Source organism: Mesocricetus auratus, unplaced genomic scaffold (genome assembly GCF_017639785.1).
Source record: "Mesocricetus auratus isolate SY011 unplaced genomic scaffold, BCM_Maur_2.0 Super-Scaffold_4256, whole genome shotgun sequence".
In the NCBI taxonomy this organism is placed as follows: Eukaryota; Metazoa; Chordata; class Mammalia; order Rodentia; family Cricetidae; genus Mesocricetus; species Mesocricetus auratus.
This window is the reverse complement of record NW_024429182.1, coordinates 110,126,461-110,140,249: the sequence shown is the minus strand read 5'-3', so window position 1 is coordinate 110,140,249 and position 13,789 is coordinate 110,126,461. Positions and strand designations below refer to the sequence as shown.

The window sequence follows — 13,789 nt, the reverse complement described above, 5'->3', positions numbered from 1 at the left end:
GGTGAAAATACAGCCATTCAGTTCTACCTGGCAGACCCAATCTAGGCTTCAAAATAAAGTGCCCACTGGACTACAATTATGATAGGAAGCTAATTATATTTTTGTCGAAGCCATGTATTGTTATTCCTTGTTTTTTCCTCTTTGGGGGAGGCCCAACACCCAGATCCTATATAAATACCCATAGAGACATAATTCTTATTTATAAATACCTGGCCTTAGCTTGACTTGTTTCTTGCCAGCTTTGCTTTTTGTTTTTATTTGATAAAATTAGAAACAAGTATTTTTTCTGGCAATCCCAGTTCCCTCTCCCTCCCCTCCTCCCCTGCCCCCCCTTAAACCTCCTATCCCATTAGGGATAAATACTAAACCAGGGGCCCCATAGATTGCCCAGACCTCCTAACTGACACCCAGGTTCAGGGAGTCTTGGTCAGTTCTCTACTGGTTTCCCAGCTATCAGTCTGGGGTCCATGAGCTGCCCCTTGTTCAGGTCAGCTGATTTGTTTTGTTTTTTAATTTTAAAAACAACCTTATTTTACATATCAATCCCCCTATTCCCTCACTCTCCCATCCTCCCATGTCCCCCGCTAACCCCCCAATCTACCCCCCACCCACTCTCCAAGGACAGTCAGACCCTACATGGGGGACAATCAAAGTCCCTTACATCATTTAGGGGGAGGGCCTAGGCCCTCCTTCATGCATCTGGGCTGCAATAATATCCCTCCATAGAGAATGGGCTCCCAAATCCATTTGTGCAGTAGGGATAAACACTGGCTCCACTATTAGATGTTCAACAGGTCAACTGTTTCTCCAGCCTGGTCTTGACCCCTTTGCTCATCACTCCTCCCTCTCTGCAAGTGGAGTCCAAGAATTCAGCTGTGTTTAGCTGTGGGTCTGCTTCTAGGATGACATATAAGGTAGCTTCTGTGGCAGTTTGGATTGCAGACTGGTAATCCTTTGCTCTATCTCTAAAATCTACATATGAGTGAATGCATACCATGTGTGTCTTTTTGTGATTGGGTTACCTCATTCAGGATGGTTTCTTCTAGTTCCATCTATTTGCCTGCGAATTTCAAGATTCCATTTTTTTTCACTCTGTGTAAATGTACCACATTTTCTTTATGCTTTCTTCAGTTGAGGGGCATCTAAGTTGCTTCCAGGTTCTGGCTATTACAAATAATGCTGCTATTAATATAGTTGAACAGATGTCCTTGTATGAATGTGCTCCTTTTGAGTATATACCTTAGAGTGAAATTACTGGATCTTGTATTAGACTGATTCCCATTTTCCTGAGGAACCTCCATACTGATTTCCAAAGTGGCTATACCAGTGCATATTTGCATTCCGACCAGCAGAGTACAAATGTTCCCATTTCTCCACATCCTCTCCAACATAAACTGTCATTAGTGTTTTTAATTTTAGTAATTCTGACAGGAGTTAAGGTGGTATCTCAGAGTTGTTTTGATTTGCATTTCCCTTATGGCTAGGGATATTGAGCACTTTCTTAAGTATCTCAGCCATTTTTGACACCTCTATTGAGAGTTCTCTAGTTCTGTACCCCACTTTTAAATTAGATTGTTTGGTGTTTTGGTGACTAGCTTCTTGAGTTCTTTGCTTATTTTGGAAATCAGCCGTCTGTCAGATATGAGGATAGTGAAGATTTTTCCCCTTCTGTGGGCTGCTGTTTTGTCTTCTTGACTCTGTCCTTTGCCTTACAGAAACTTCTCAGTTTCAAGAGGTCCCATTTATTAATTGTCTATGTCAGTGTCTGTGCTATTGGTGTTATGTTCAGGAAGCAGTCTCCTGTATCATTTCCTTTAAGGGTACCTCCCACTTTCTCTTCTAAGAAGTTCAGTGTGACTGCATTTATGTTGAGGTCTTTAATCCATTTGGCCTTAAGTTTTATTCATTGTGATAGACATGGATCTATCTACAGTCTTCTACATGCCAGCATCCCATTATGTCAGCACCATTTGTTGAAGATGCTTTCTTTATTCCACTGTATAATTTTAGTTTATCAAAAAACAGGTGTTCATAGGTGTGTGGGTTAATATTAGGGTATACCTGTCTATTACTTGTGCCAATACCAAGCTGTTTTCAAGACTACAGCTCTATAATAGCGTTTGAAGTCAGGAACGGTGATGCCTTCAGAGGTTCCTTTATTATACAGAGTTGTTTTGTCTATCCTGAGTATTTCATTTTTCCATATAAAGTTGAGTATTGTTCTTTCAAGGTTTATGAAAAATTGTGCTGGAATTTTTATGGGATTTTCCAGCTTTTCTTAAATTAACCTGTCTACCTTTTGTCTCTAGTCTTTTGCCTTTCTCTTACTTCTGTAAATCTTTCTTTCTCCATGACTTGCTATGTAGCTGAGTGGTTGGTCTCTGATGTTTTCCTCTCCTTGTTCTATCTTGCTCCATGGATCTTAATACTCCAAGGAAAGCATCTGTACCATCTTTATAACACCACTTCTCTGACTAACTCACTGTATCTTAGGTCTCATACAGCAAGTCTACTGACTATTTCTATGTTCTTTTACCTCCCATGATCCACCAATAAAATATTGGAAATACTAAGCACTGTACTATATGCAGGAAAAATAATGACAAATAAAGCCAAAGTGCACTTGGTTCATGGAAAACTGATTGTCCATTCTGTACTAATCTCAGATCTCATGGTAGGATTAGAGGCTTTGTAAACAAGAAAAAATTATGTTCAACAAATATTAAAGGATTGAGTGAGATGTCTGTTTTAATCTACAGTGTTAGAGCTTGTATAAAATACAAGAAAAGCAACATTGTCTTAGGCTTCAGGAAACTCATACTCTATTGGGGTACAGTGAAGTTTATTTCTAATATAGGTCATAAAGTATTACATGTTTTGGGTAGGAAGATGAATAAATTGCTAAGTTGTTTTCCTTAGTACATAAATACAAATCAAAACAGAAACCATTGTGGTGTAATACACTTGTAATCTCAGTGCTAGCAAAGCAGAAATAGTGAGATCTCCATGTCTTATTGACCAGACAGCCACCTGACTCCAGGGCCATGGAAGACTCTGCCTCAAAAGTCTAAAATATTGTCTGTACTGGACTACATCTTTTCTAAAGGGAAGTTTCCTTGATAAGGAGAAAGACTACACTTATCTATGGGTATAAGGTAAATGGATTGTTGTTAGGAATTATGCTGATTTAGTTCATAAGCATCACAGCTGGGTTAGGACTGTTGGTTGTCCTTTCCTCTCCTGGAAGCTTGTATGGTGACTTCTGGTAGTTTGAAAATTTGTCAGAAGCAATGCCAATAAAGTCTCACCAACTTGATTTGTCAAAATGTGAGCTGTACAACGACAACACCAATGGATATGCCAAAATGAATGAGAAAAAGTCCGTGAAACTCAGCCCTACTCAAAGAACTAAAGGCAACTGAGGAAAGTTGAGAGAGGTAAAAGTGATCTTCCCTTGGGAAAAACAAAATTGGTTGTCCTATGCCAAATACTCAGTCCTGAAAACATGCATACAAATAATATTTAATGGACTGACCTGGTTATATTTAGGAATATGCATGGACATATATGCATGTAATAACAATTAGTGCAAAAAGAGGTCAGAATTTGAAGGAAAGGGAGAAATGTTGTAATTGTGTTATAATCTCAAAAATAAAAATTTTAAAAATGGGGAGAATAGCTCTTAAGAGACGATACCTTTAATTGTTCTCACATATATACAAACACACATACACACAGAGAGACAGACAGACACACACACACACACACACACAGAGAGAGAGAGAGAGAGAGAGAGAGAGAGAGAGAGAGAGAGAGAGAGAGAGAGAGAGAATGTCACATGTTGTAATGGAAGTATAGGTACATACATTTCTGTGGAAACACAATGGTAAACTATTAACTTGCTTTGGGATATACTTTGGCTTTCAGTCATAACAGGAAATAAATGACTGTTCTACCCACTGTGCATAAGTGAAATTCATTGCTGTGTGCAGAGTGGGGTGTGCTTGATTCTATGCAATGCTTTCATTATAAGGTTACGATGTATTGCCCAATAGCACCCCCAAAACATCCAATTACCTTCTCGAACATGCTTTACTGCCTTCCCTTACATTATTCTTTTTATTTCTCCTTACTGGTGGGCACACAGAAGGTCAAAGAAATAATATAAAAGTATTTGGGCATTTAGAATAAGAGCAGACATAAATAATTAACATGCTATCTTTCTGTTGTGGTTTTTTTTTGAGACAGGGTTTTTGGAAGGTGTTCTAGAACTTTCTCTGTAAGCCAGGCTGGCCTCGATATGCCTGCCTCTGTCCCACCTGAATGCTGGGATTAAAGGCCTGAGTCACCAACACTAGGCAACTTGCTATTTTTTAAGTAAATCTTTGCTCATTTCTTCACCCCAGTTATGAGGTAATTGCTAAAAATATCATGAAATTTTAATGTACCTATAGTAATGAAAATAGCACTATTTAAAGAATTAGGAGACAAAAAGTCTTGGGGAAGTTCTTCCTTGTCCTTTGGCCTAATTTTTCTCATTTATAAACTGAGTTTTTAAACCAAACTAAAAAGTAGCAGTCTCAAATGAGTTCATGGGTTAGGAAGTCATGAAAATGGAGAGAGTTGAAATGGGGAGAATGAGGAAATTATGGTTATATTTTTATATTTACAAGTATACAAAGCTGGTTGTTTGAAATTTCTAAAAACTAGCACTTGGGTGGTTCAATCTATATCCAAATTCAAGTTCAACGTGGAAGCATCATTTCTGCCCCCTTTGTACTAGATAAGTTCTCTCAAGTCCCTGACATTGAGCATACTCCCAGATTTTGCAGTCCCGAAGTAGTCTTATTTTTTTATTTGTTTAACACACACTAAGCTTCAAAGTTAAGCTGCCCAGATGAATTAAAGACCTCATTCTGTGGACTGCAAAATTAAATTTGTAATCACAGATTGGGGGTTTTGTATATTTGAAAATCCTTCTGGCAACTTCTGACTTGATTATTTACTGTTAAAATTGGCCCTAAATAATAAAGTTTGTAAACCAATCTCCAATGTAGACTAAAGAAAACAGAAAGTTTAGCCTTTGTTTTTATTTCTCCTTCAAAGATGGCTGTGAATATTTGACAAGTTTAGGTTAGCACAGAACCTCATGGCAAACTGGGTCTGGCTTGAGCTAAGTTGACAGTTCTTTGGAGGACCATCTTGCAAACTAATTTATGTGCCTTTTTTCTCTAAAGCTTACAGAGTAAGAACAGAAGTTTGAATAAAATGTATCCTTTTATTATGGGCACTCAGACCATTGAATTAGCTTAATAAAATTAAATTTCCTGGCTCCTAACAAGCTATCATTGTGTCTATGGCTCAGATGTTGAGTTTATTTTTTTGCTTTTGAGGACAAGGATTTTACATTTTTCATCTTTGTATCACCAACATGCAACACTCTGACATGCAATACGAACTCTAATACATGATTTTATAATAATCAATTTCATCATCTTTGAATGAGTCAATTAATCAATGAATTAAAGAACTAATAAAGAAGAAATACCCTCTAGATATAAAGCAGCAATATCAAAAAATTAACTATAACTCTAACTCCGTAAATTTTTCTGAGACATCTGAAGAATGACTATTAAACCAAACAAAAACATGTCATTTAGATACATAAACAGAAGACAGGAGATAATAGTGAGGCTTTTATATCACACCTATATGATTATATGGTGTGGTTTTCTCCTACTTCAAATTTGGTATTATATAATGTTGATCCTGTTTAAATTGCATGAACAATACTTAAGGAAAATGTGCAGGTGTAGCGATACATTCATGTAATTCCAGAAGTCAAGAAGTTGAAGTGCAGGTATCTTGATTTTTAGTTCCACCTAATTATACAAACTACAGAGTAAAAGACAGATAGAGGTGGGGAGAAGAGAAAGAAGGTAAGAAGGAGAGAAAGGGCTGAGTGAAGAAGAAGAAGAAGAAGAAAGCAGCTAACTGGTTAGTTTCCAACCTGTAACCTAGCATCTTATCTCTCCAGTTGTGGTTCTATTACTAATTCTATTGTCAAAGCCTCCACAGTCTTGTACATTCATCATATACGGACTTCATCAAATGGTTGGTGTTGGTGTTAAGCAATGATTTACACTGTATTTTATGAGAGAAATGAGGGACAGGTTAGTCCATATTGGCTGAATCATAGATTTTTTTCCCAGGTAGTTTTATTAAATAGTGAAATCACACTGACTAAATGAATGAACTACTTGTCAGGCAGTGGTGACTCACACCTTTAACCGCAGCACTTGGGAGGTAAAGACAGATGAATCTCTGTGAGTTCAAGGCCAACCTGGTCTTCAAAGAAAGTTCCAGGACAGTCAGGGATACATCGAGAAACCCTGCCTTGAAAGAACAAAACAGAAGTAGATGAACTAGTCTACATGAAAAGATCCTGTTATAAATTTCTGTTGTTCAGTTTTTCTTAAATGAGCACTGTCCTACAAAGTAATCTGATTTGACAAACTGAAGAGTGACACTTGTGGAGGTGTCCTGTCATTCATCTGACCTAATTCACATACTCATCTTTCATTAGTAGTGCCAATTTTGTATCAGGTTCTAAGATAAGCTACAAAGATAGCGTCTGTGACCAGTGTAGACTCTTGGGAAATCCTAAATGTAAGGAAAGCCAATTAAAGGCTATTAGCACAGCTAAAAAAAAAAACAAAACAAAGCAAACAAATGAAAAAAAACAAAGAAAAAGCATAGACTTAAATCTAAGCTTCAGGAAATTTTCAAACAGGTAATTTATGATTTATGTTTAAGATGTTTAGTGTAATGACAGAAACCGTATTTGTGGAAAAGGGACCTGTAGTGATGGGGGGAGCAGCAGTGTGGAATAAAAGAAGGTATAGAGTAATAGCACATCCAATACACTATACACATGTATGGCATAGTCAAGGAACAACCTTAATCTATTTAAAAAGAAATAAAAACATGAATGCGGTAAATGGTGTTTTTTGGGAAAAGGGCAGGGTTGACAGATGTGGAAGGGTGGAAGAGAGGGTAGGTATGGCAGTAATAAGAATGAATAATTTATGGTATGAAATTGTCAAAGGGAAAATTTAATGGATAAAAATCAGTTTTAGTAACACCAGCAGAAAAGTATAAAGCACTCATCCAGCATTATTAAGGGATTTTATAAGTATAGCAGAATATTTTTCAGCCAGTTAAATAATGTAACACCCATATGGATTCCTACAAGGAAAGGATATCACCTCCACAGTACAGTATAAAAGAAGGATATAAAAAACTATGTGTACTACCATTTATGTGATGGCATCTGTATGCTAATTTATGAATGAAACTAATAAAGTCTTGGAGAAACAATAAACTAGAATATTGTCTATCCCTTTTAAGTATAGCAATTTCTGCCTCAAAGAGATACTGAATATCTAGGAGAAAAAGAGAGTTGTTTTCATTTTAGTTTTTTAAGTTTTTCACTGTGATCTTGAATTCATAAATCAGGCCATTAGCAATAGGACTGTTATTGAACAAGTTTCATTGGCTCCAAATCCATACTTAATTCACCACTGTTTCCTCACTGCTCACAAATAACACAACTTCATGTATTACTTGACAACATAAGTTTTTATTGAATTAATGAATTCATAGTTTTGAGATTGATTTGAGATTGGAGGAGCTGGATGATAAATTATTAAGTAGGTATAGTGAAGATCAAGTATGAGTGGAGCTACTTCTCTCAGTGGAAAGACTTACTATCTGTGGAAATGCAGATTGGTTAAGGATGTTTGAGCCAGGAAGCTACATCATAGGTGACTAGGGAAACTAATTTGACATTTAAGTAAATGGATAAATGGAAATACAAAGCTATTCTGACCTAAGCCATTGATCTAGTTAGGGAATCACATCTTTCCCCATGTTTTTGAAACAAAACCCACAAGTGGTCTAGAACAGTTAAGAAAAACATGCTAGCCCTCATTTCTTACTTCAATCCCCACTTATGAATGTGACAAGATCTTTCTAAATGTTTGGGAACTATGAGTGTGGCTATGGAGGACAGCTGGATAATATTTCAAAGTTAATTCTTAATTTATTTCTCAACAGGTTCTCTGACTCTAAGAACACATCATGTTCAAGATTCCAAAATGGGATTTGTGATCAATGCTATCTATTCTATGGCTTATGGGCTCCACAACATGCAGATGTCCCTGTGCCCAGGCTATGCAGGACTCTGTGATGCCATGAAGCCAATTGATGGGCGGAAACTTTTGGACTCCCTTATGAAAACCAATTTTACTGGAGTTTCTGGAGATATGATCCTATTTGATGAAAATGGAGACTCTCCAGGAAGGTACCATTACAATTCTCATTGTTGACAACAACTCCTGAATAATCCTCACCTTCTATTTTGGTTCGTCAGGTTTCTGGGACTGGTTTGGCTAAGGCTCATATTTCAAAAGGAGTGGAGACAGACAGGGACAACCTCAATTTCCGGTGGCCAAGGAAGAGCACTGACATTATTACCCACTATGTATTTTTTGATGCATCACCATTTCTGAGGCATAAATTTAGAGGCAGGACCCTCAGCTTATTATAGACAAATAAAATCCACCGCAAGGGTCTCTCAGGGCTCATTTGTCAGGTTATTGCCAGTCTTTAGTTACTTCTTATTGCAACACTATTCTCAGACAAGAACAACTCCATTTCTGATAGCCCAGAACTAGGGTGAGGAGGCTTCTCTTCTGTTCACTCAAACTGTGGAAGAGACACATCATAACTTTATTCTGTTATCCTGTAACAGAAGTGCTTTCTTCCTTATTGAGGTAGCAAGCTGCCTTTCACTCTGAATTTTCTAATATATATCGAGAGGTGACTGAAAACTATGGAACTTGTTCATAATTATAAGCCAGTCTTTAGGGAAATCACTAGGTATTGAAAACTTATCAGAAATCATCTCTATCTCCTACTTTAAAGATTTATTTTGTTAAACACTATATTTTGAATACATGGGGATAATTAATTGGATTTATAATGAGTTATGATAGAGCTAGGTCACTACTCTACAAAAAACACCCGACCAAATAAATAAAGAAATGAAAACCCAAAGGGTTCTTTGGTGCCATGTTCTTTTCCCAGCAGCAGCTTATGCCTAGCATCTGTGTTCAAAGAACTGTCTGCACACTGTTTGCAGCTCGTGCTGCCAAGAGAACGACTCGTGAGTACCGCCTCAACTTGGAACCCATGTGGCCACACCTTCTGCCAGCAGCCTTGGTGTAGCACTTTTCCACAACCTGAAGTAAGCTCGAGCTGGCCTTGGACACAGCTGTTAGCATTGCCCAAGCTTCACTGCCAAAGTGGCAGACAGCTAGATCTGGGTTCTTATGGCCAAGTGAAAAACTGAGTATTTCATATATTCTAGAGACTTAAAGACTTGAACGGTTTTAGACTAGCCCAGATATCTGCAAAACTAACTGGCTTTTGACTATTTTCTACTTTGGGGATCCTCTCTATGTTCACTGTGGGGAAATAGAAACATTTTATTAGTACCAAAGGAAATTTCACACGTACTGTCTGTCTCAGTACTAAGCTTAAACTCTGATTCCTGGGCATGGATTTATTGTACTTGTGTAAACTATAGCACTGATGTTACCCTTGGCCCTGTTAATAGATTGGTGATGGCAGCATCAACATCTCAAGAGCTTTCTTGTCATGTGTCCAAGCCAGAGCCACAAAGCAGATGAGAAGGAAATATCTCTGGTGGCTCATCTCCAACTCAGTGGGAAACCATAATGAATTAAACAAAACATCACTGCCTCATTCACAGATCTCCTAATAGTTTGTAATAGAGGTACTTTGGGAACACTGCTTCCTCAACCCTTTTTAAATATCTTGAAGACATAAAATTCTAGATATTTCTTCAATAATGGCATGCATACTATTTCACAAACAAATTTTATGAAGTCTAGCCATGCACTGTTAAATGTAGGTATTAAATTAAAACATTAATAATTATCAGAATTATTTTGCAACTTTTTGTCAGTGCTTCTAGTTCATATATATAGTATTTATAAAATATGCATGCAACCAAATGTGGCAACACAATAAGACCCAATCTGCAAAAATACAAATATAGCTAACATTTACTGAGTGTATATGGTTCAGAAAACACACTAAGCTAAACACTATTTTTAATCATATGAAGTAAGCAGTATTTTTATTCTCCTTTAGGGAATGAGATTTATAAAGAGTAAATGGGGGACAGGGAGATAGCTCAGTGGTATAGAACTTAAGCTAACATGAAGACCTGAAGTCAAAGTTCCAAAACCCACATAAAGCTTCACAAAGTAAGATGTATCAATAACTGCAACATTTCTACTGTGGCAAGTGGAGACAGGAGAATCCCTGGGAAGCAGATGGGTCAGCCAACCTGGAATAGACACACACACACACAGAGGGGGGAAGGAGGGAGGGAGGGAAGGAGAGAAGGGAGGAAGGAGAGGGAGGGAGGGGAGGCAGGGGAGAGACAGAGGAAGGGAGGGAGGAGAGACAGGGAGGGAGAGAGAGAATGAACTTGTCTCAAACATGACTGAAGGTTATAATGATCAATGACCAAAGGATTCCAAGGATGGATACCCAAGGCTATTGTTCTTCTTCTGACATCCACTTGTGCAATATTAGCAAACACTTGCTTACACACACACACACACACACACACACACACACTCACACACTAACTGACACACACCTGAATGACTGTGTCTCATTCAAAGGCAGAGTCTAGAAAAGGAGTGTTAATGATTTCAGTACTCCAGACTTCAATACCTAACCTTATACATCAGTCTTACAATCCACCAGGTCGAGATGAAAGAAATATATTTTCAGAGAAACGTATTTTCAGGAATTACATTAGGCTTTGTGAGGCAAAATTATCTTCTACACTAGACTAACAGGTTCCCTAGCTGAGAAAAGATACAGAGGAGCTCGAGGTAGTGAGGGATTCTGCTAAACCATCAGGATTGTGAAAGGATTCTAGACAGAGAAAGGAAGACACGAGTGTGCTGATAACCATCTTTAGTGCTGTGATTATATACCTGACAGGAAACAATGTACAGGAGCAATGATCAACCCCTTGACTTGAGAGTTCAGTCCTTCATGGTAGAGAATTCACAGAGCAGGAACCAACTTGAGGCTGTGGCAGAAGGAATGTGAAGTCCCACCTGGAACATCCAGCAAAAGCCTCTGCTGAGCACTCAGCTGAACCTGAGAAAGCACTTCTTAGTCCCACAGCTTGATTACAATACCCAATGACTCTCTTTGTCCAAGCAAATCTCCACTGCCATGGCTTGGTGCCATCTTTATTATATTCCTGAGTTACCAATGGGTGGGATCCTCCCTCTAGGTCACCTTTTCTATTGCAAAAGTTCTGCTTTACCTTTAGTGAACCTGATACTTTTAGAGTTATAGTCACTCTCCAGATCCACTTTGTCCACTCTGCCTGCAACTTAACAGACTTCACACTTGCAACCTTTTCCTCACCGAATTACTGAGTTTCTATAACTTTCTGCTCCCTTACTGTAAATCTGATCAGGAACAGAAACAAGTCAACCCATAGCTTTGGTGTTATAGTATGTAGGATACTGTCATAAATCTGGCAATTTATTGGAATCCCTTATCAACCCATCATCTTCCTTCCCTTCTCCAAACAACTCAGTCCATTATTTTGAAATTCACTCTAATTCAATTATGCAGAACACAGCCAGATTCTTTGCCAACATTTAACCCTAATTGTTAGTAACCCAATTCTGGATGATCTTGTTTCCCCTTTAAAACCTCATTATCATAGTTTGTATTATCCACATTTCTCTTGGTACTGTGAACTTTCAAATTATCTCCAGAATTTTTGCTTCTCTGCTTGTACAACTCTAGGTCTCCTCTTTGCCACAAATTCCAAACTCTTCTGCATTCCTCTCAGAAACCAGCTCCAAATGCTTAAGAACCAGGTCAGGTAGTCAGAGTAATGACTGCACTTCTCAGTATCAATTTTCTCTCTTAGCGAATTTTCTGGTAAGGATGACAAAATACTTGATAAACAAACTTAAAAGAAAAAGGATTTTTCTTGGGTTGCTCTTTGAGGGCACAATCCATCATGGCTGACAAAGTAGAGTAGTCATAATCTCTTATAGTTGTGGTGACAGGAACAAAAAGCTTTTGGCTCATGAAACAAAGGGGGGAAAAGAAGCAGGACTATTATATGGACCTCAAGCCTGCTTCCTAGTAACCCTTGTGTTCTAGTTAGTTCCAACCTACTAGGGGTTCCACAACTTCCCAAAACATATCCCCCACCTGGGTCCAAGTGATCAAACTCATTTGCCTATGGGTAGGCACTACTATAAATTTAAAATTGGTTTTCTCTGCATCCATTTTCAAATAACTAAACATGGTGAGCATGAGAAGTTAGAGGGAACCTTCACGAATATATCTGCCAATATTTAACGTTCTGGAGAGAAGGAAGTATAGTGTATGATGTGAGGCTATCCCATACCAAGGACCACCTGTAGTAAAAAAAATTCACGAGTGTTGAGTGGTTCATTGAAAGATCTCTGGAAAACTGTTTCATAAATACTCCCCTGGAAATACAAGAAAATGTTTAACAATTGCTTTACTCACTTTATATTTTTGGTCCTAGACTCAAAATGAGAACAATGGCTAAGAAAACTGAGAACTCAAGGCACACATCCGCTTTGCAGTATTTGTCAGCTAAGAAGATTTGAAACTATTTATAATGATTTTTTTTTAAAAAATACCCAGTGAGGAGGCCTAGGTAATCTATTGAGCCTTGGACAGCAGATCAGTACCCATCCCAAGTATACACACGGTCTCTGGACTCCCATAGAACAATGTGAGGTGCACTCTCACCCTGAACTCTTGGGGAAGGGTCTAGGCCCTGCCCTATATGAAATGACAGACTATGGACACCCCCATGGAGGGCCTCACCCTCCCTGGGGGAATGAGGGGATAACGGGGGGGGTATGGGGGGAGGGCACGGGAGGAGGGGAGGGAAAGGGAGAGGGACCTCGTACTGACTTGTGAAGCAACCTTGTTTCTTATCTAAATTTAAAATGGAAAATAAAAAAAATATTAATAAAAAAAATAAATAACAACAACAATGAAAAAAAACAAAAACAAAAAAACAAACAAACAAAAATACCCATTAAATTTTCCTTACACGACGAATTTACCCACTCATGCATAATTAAAAATATGCACAAAATCAGACCCATCCTTTTTTTTCTTGAAATTTAGCTTGTTTAGTCCTCAAACTTTCCATTGATTTAGTTAAAAACTAAAATATGGGCTAAAAGCAGTGAAACTCAGACACTGTTCAAAGTCCAGTCTCTTCCAGCCTTCCTTCTAAAGCAAAAGCTCTTTAGTTGTGTATACTAATTAGAAGAATAAGAAAAAATGTGAATGGGAACCATGATGTTTCATGAAACAAACTTTTGTGTTACTAAAGGATCCTTCCTAAATTACCCTTTAATTTCCTAACACCCAAAAATAAGAGTTCAAAGAATAAGTAATTTTCACAGTGAATAAGAAAATTCTTTGGCATGTCACTTGAGCGTGGTTAAACATCTCCCTGATTTTTCCCCCCGAAAACCAGCAGAAGTCCATCTTTAAAATTCCTGAAGATATTTCAAAACTGTTTATCATCCTTCCTGAGATCCGATCACTTTCTCATACAGGATTGTTTTCTATTTCAAGTGCAAGCATGACT

General features: G+C 37.9%; 1 protein-coding gene across 4 annotated transcripts in view; it reads left to right on the top strand.

Annotated features, from left to right (window-relative positions):
- Grm5 (glutamate metabotropic receptor 5) overlaps positions 1 to 13,789 on the top strand; it is a 456,261-nt gene that overhangs the window by 367,363 nt on the left and 75,109 nt on the right. For all 4 annotated transcript variants that reach the window (XM_013124694.3, XM_005085371.3, XM_013124691.3 and 1 more), the window contains exon 6: positions 8,119 to 8,365. In XM_013124694.3, coding sequence (XP_012980148.2) covers positions 8,119 to 8,365 — 247 coding nt within the window. The remainder of the gene's footprint in view (positions 1 to 8,118; positions 8,366 to 13,789) is intronic.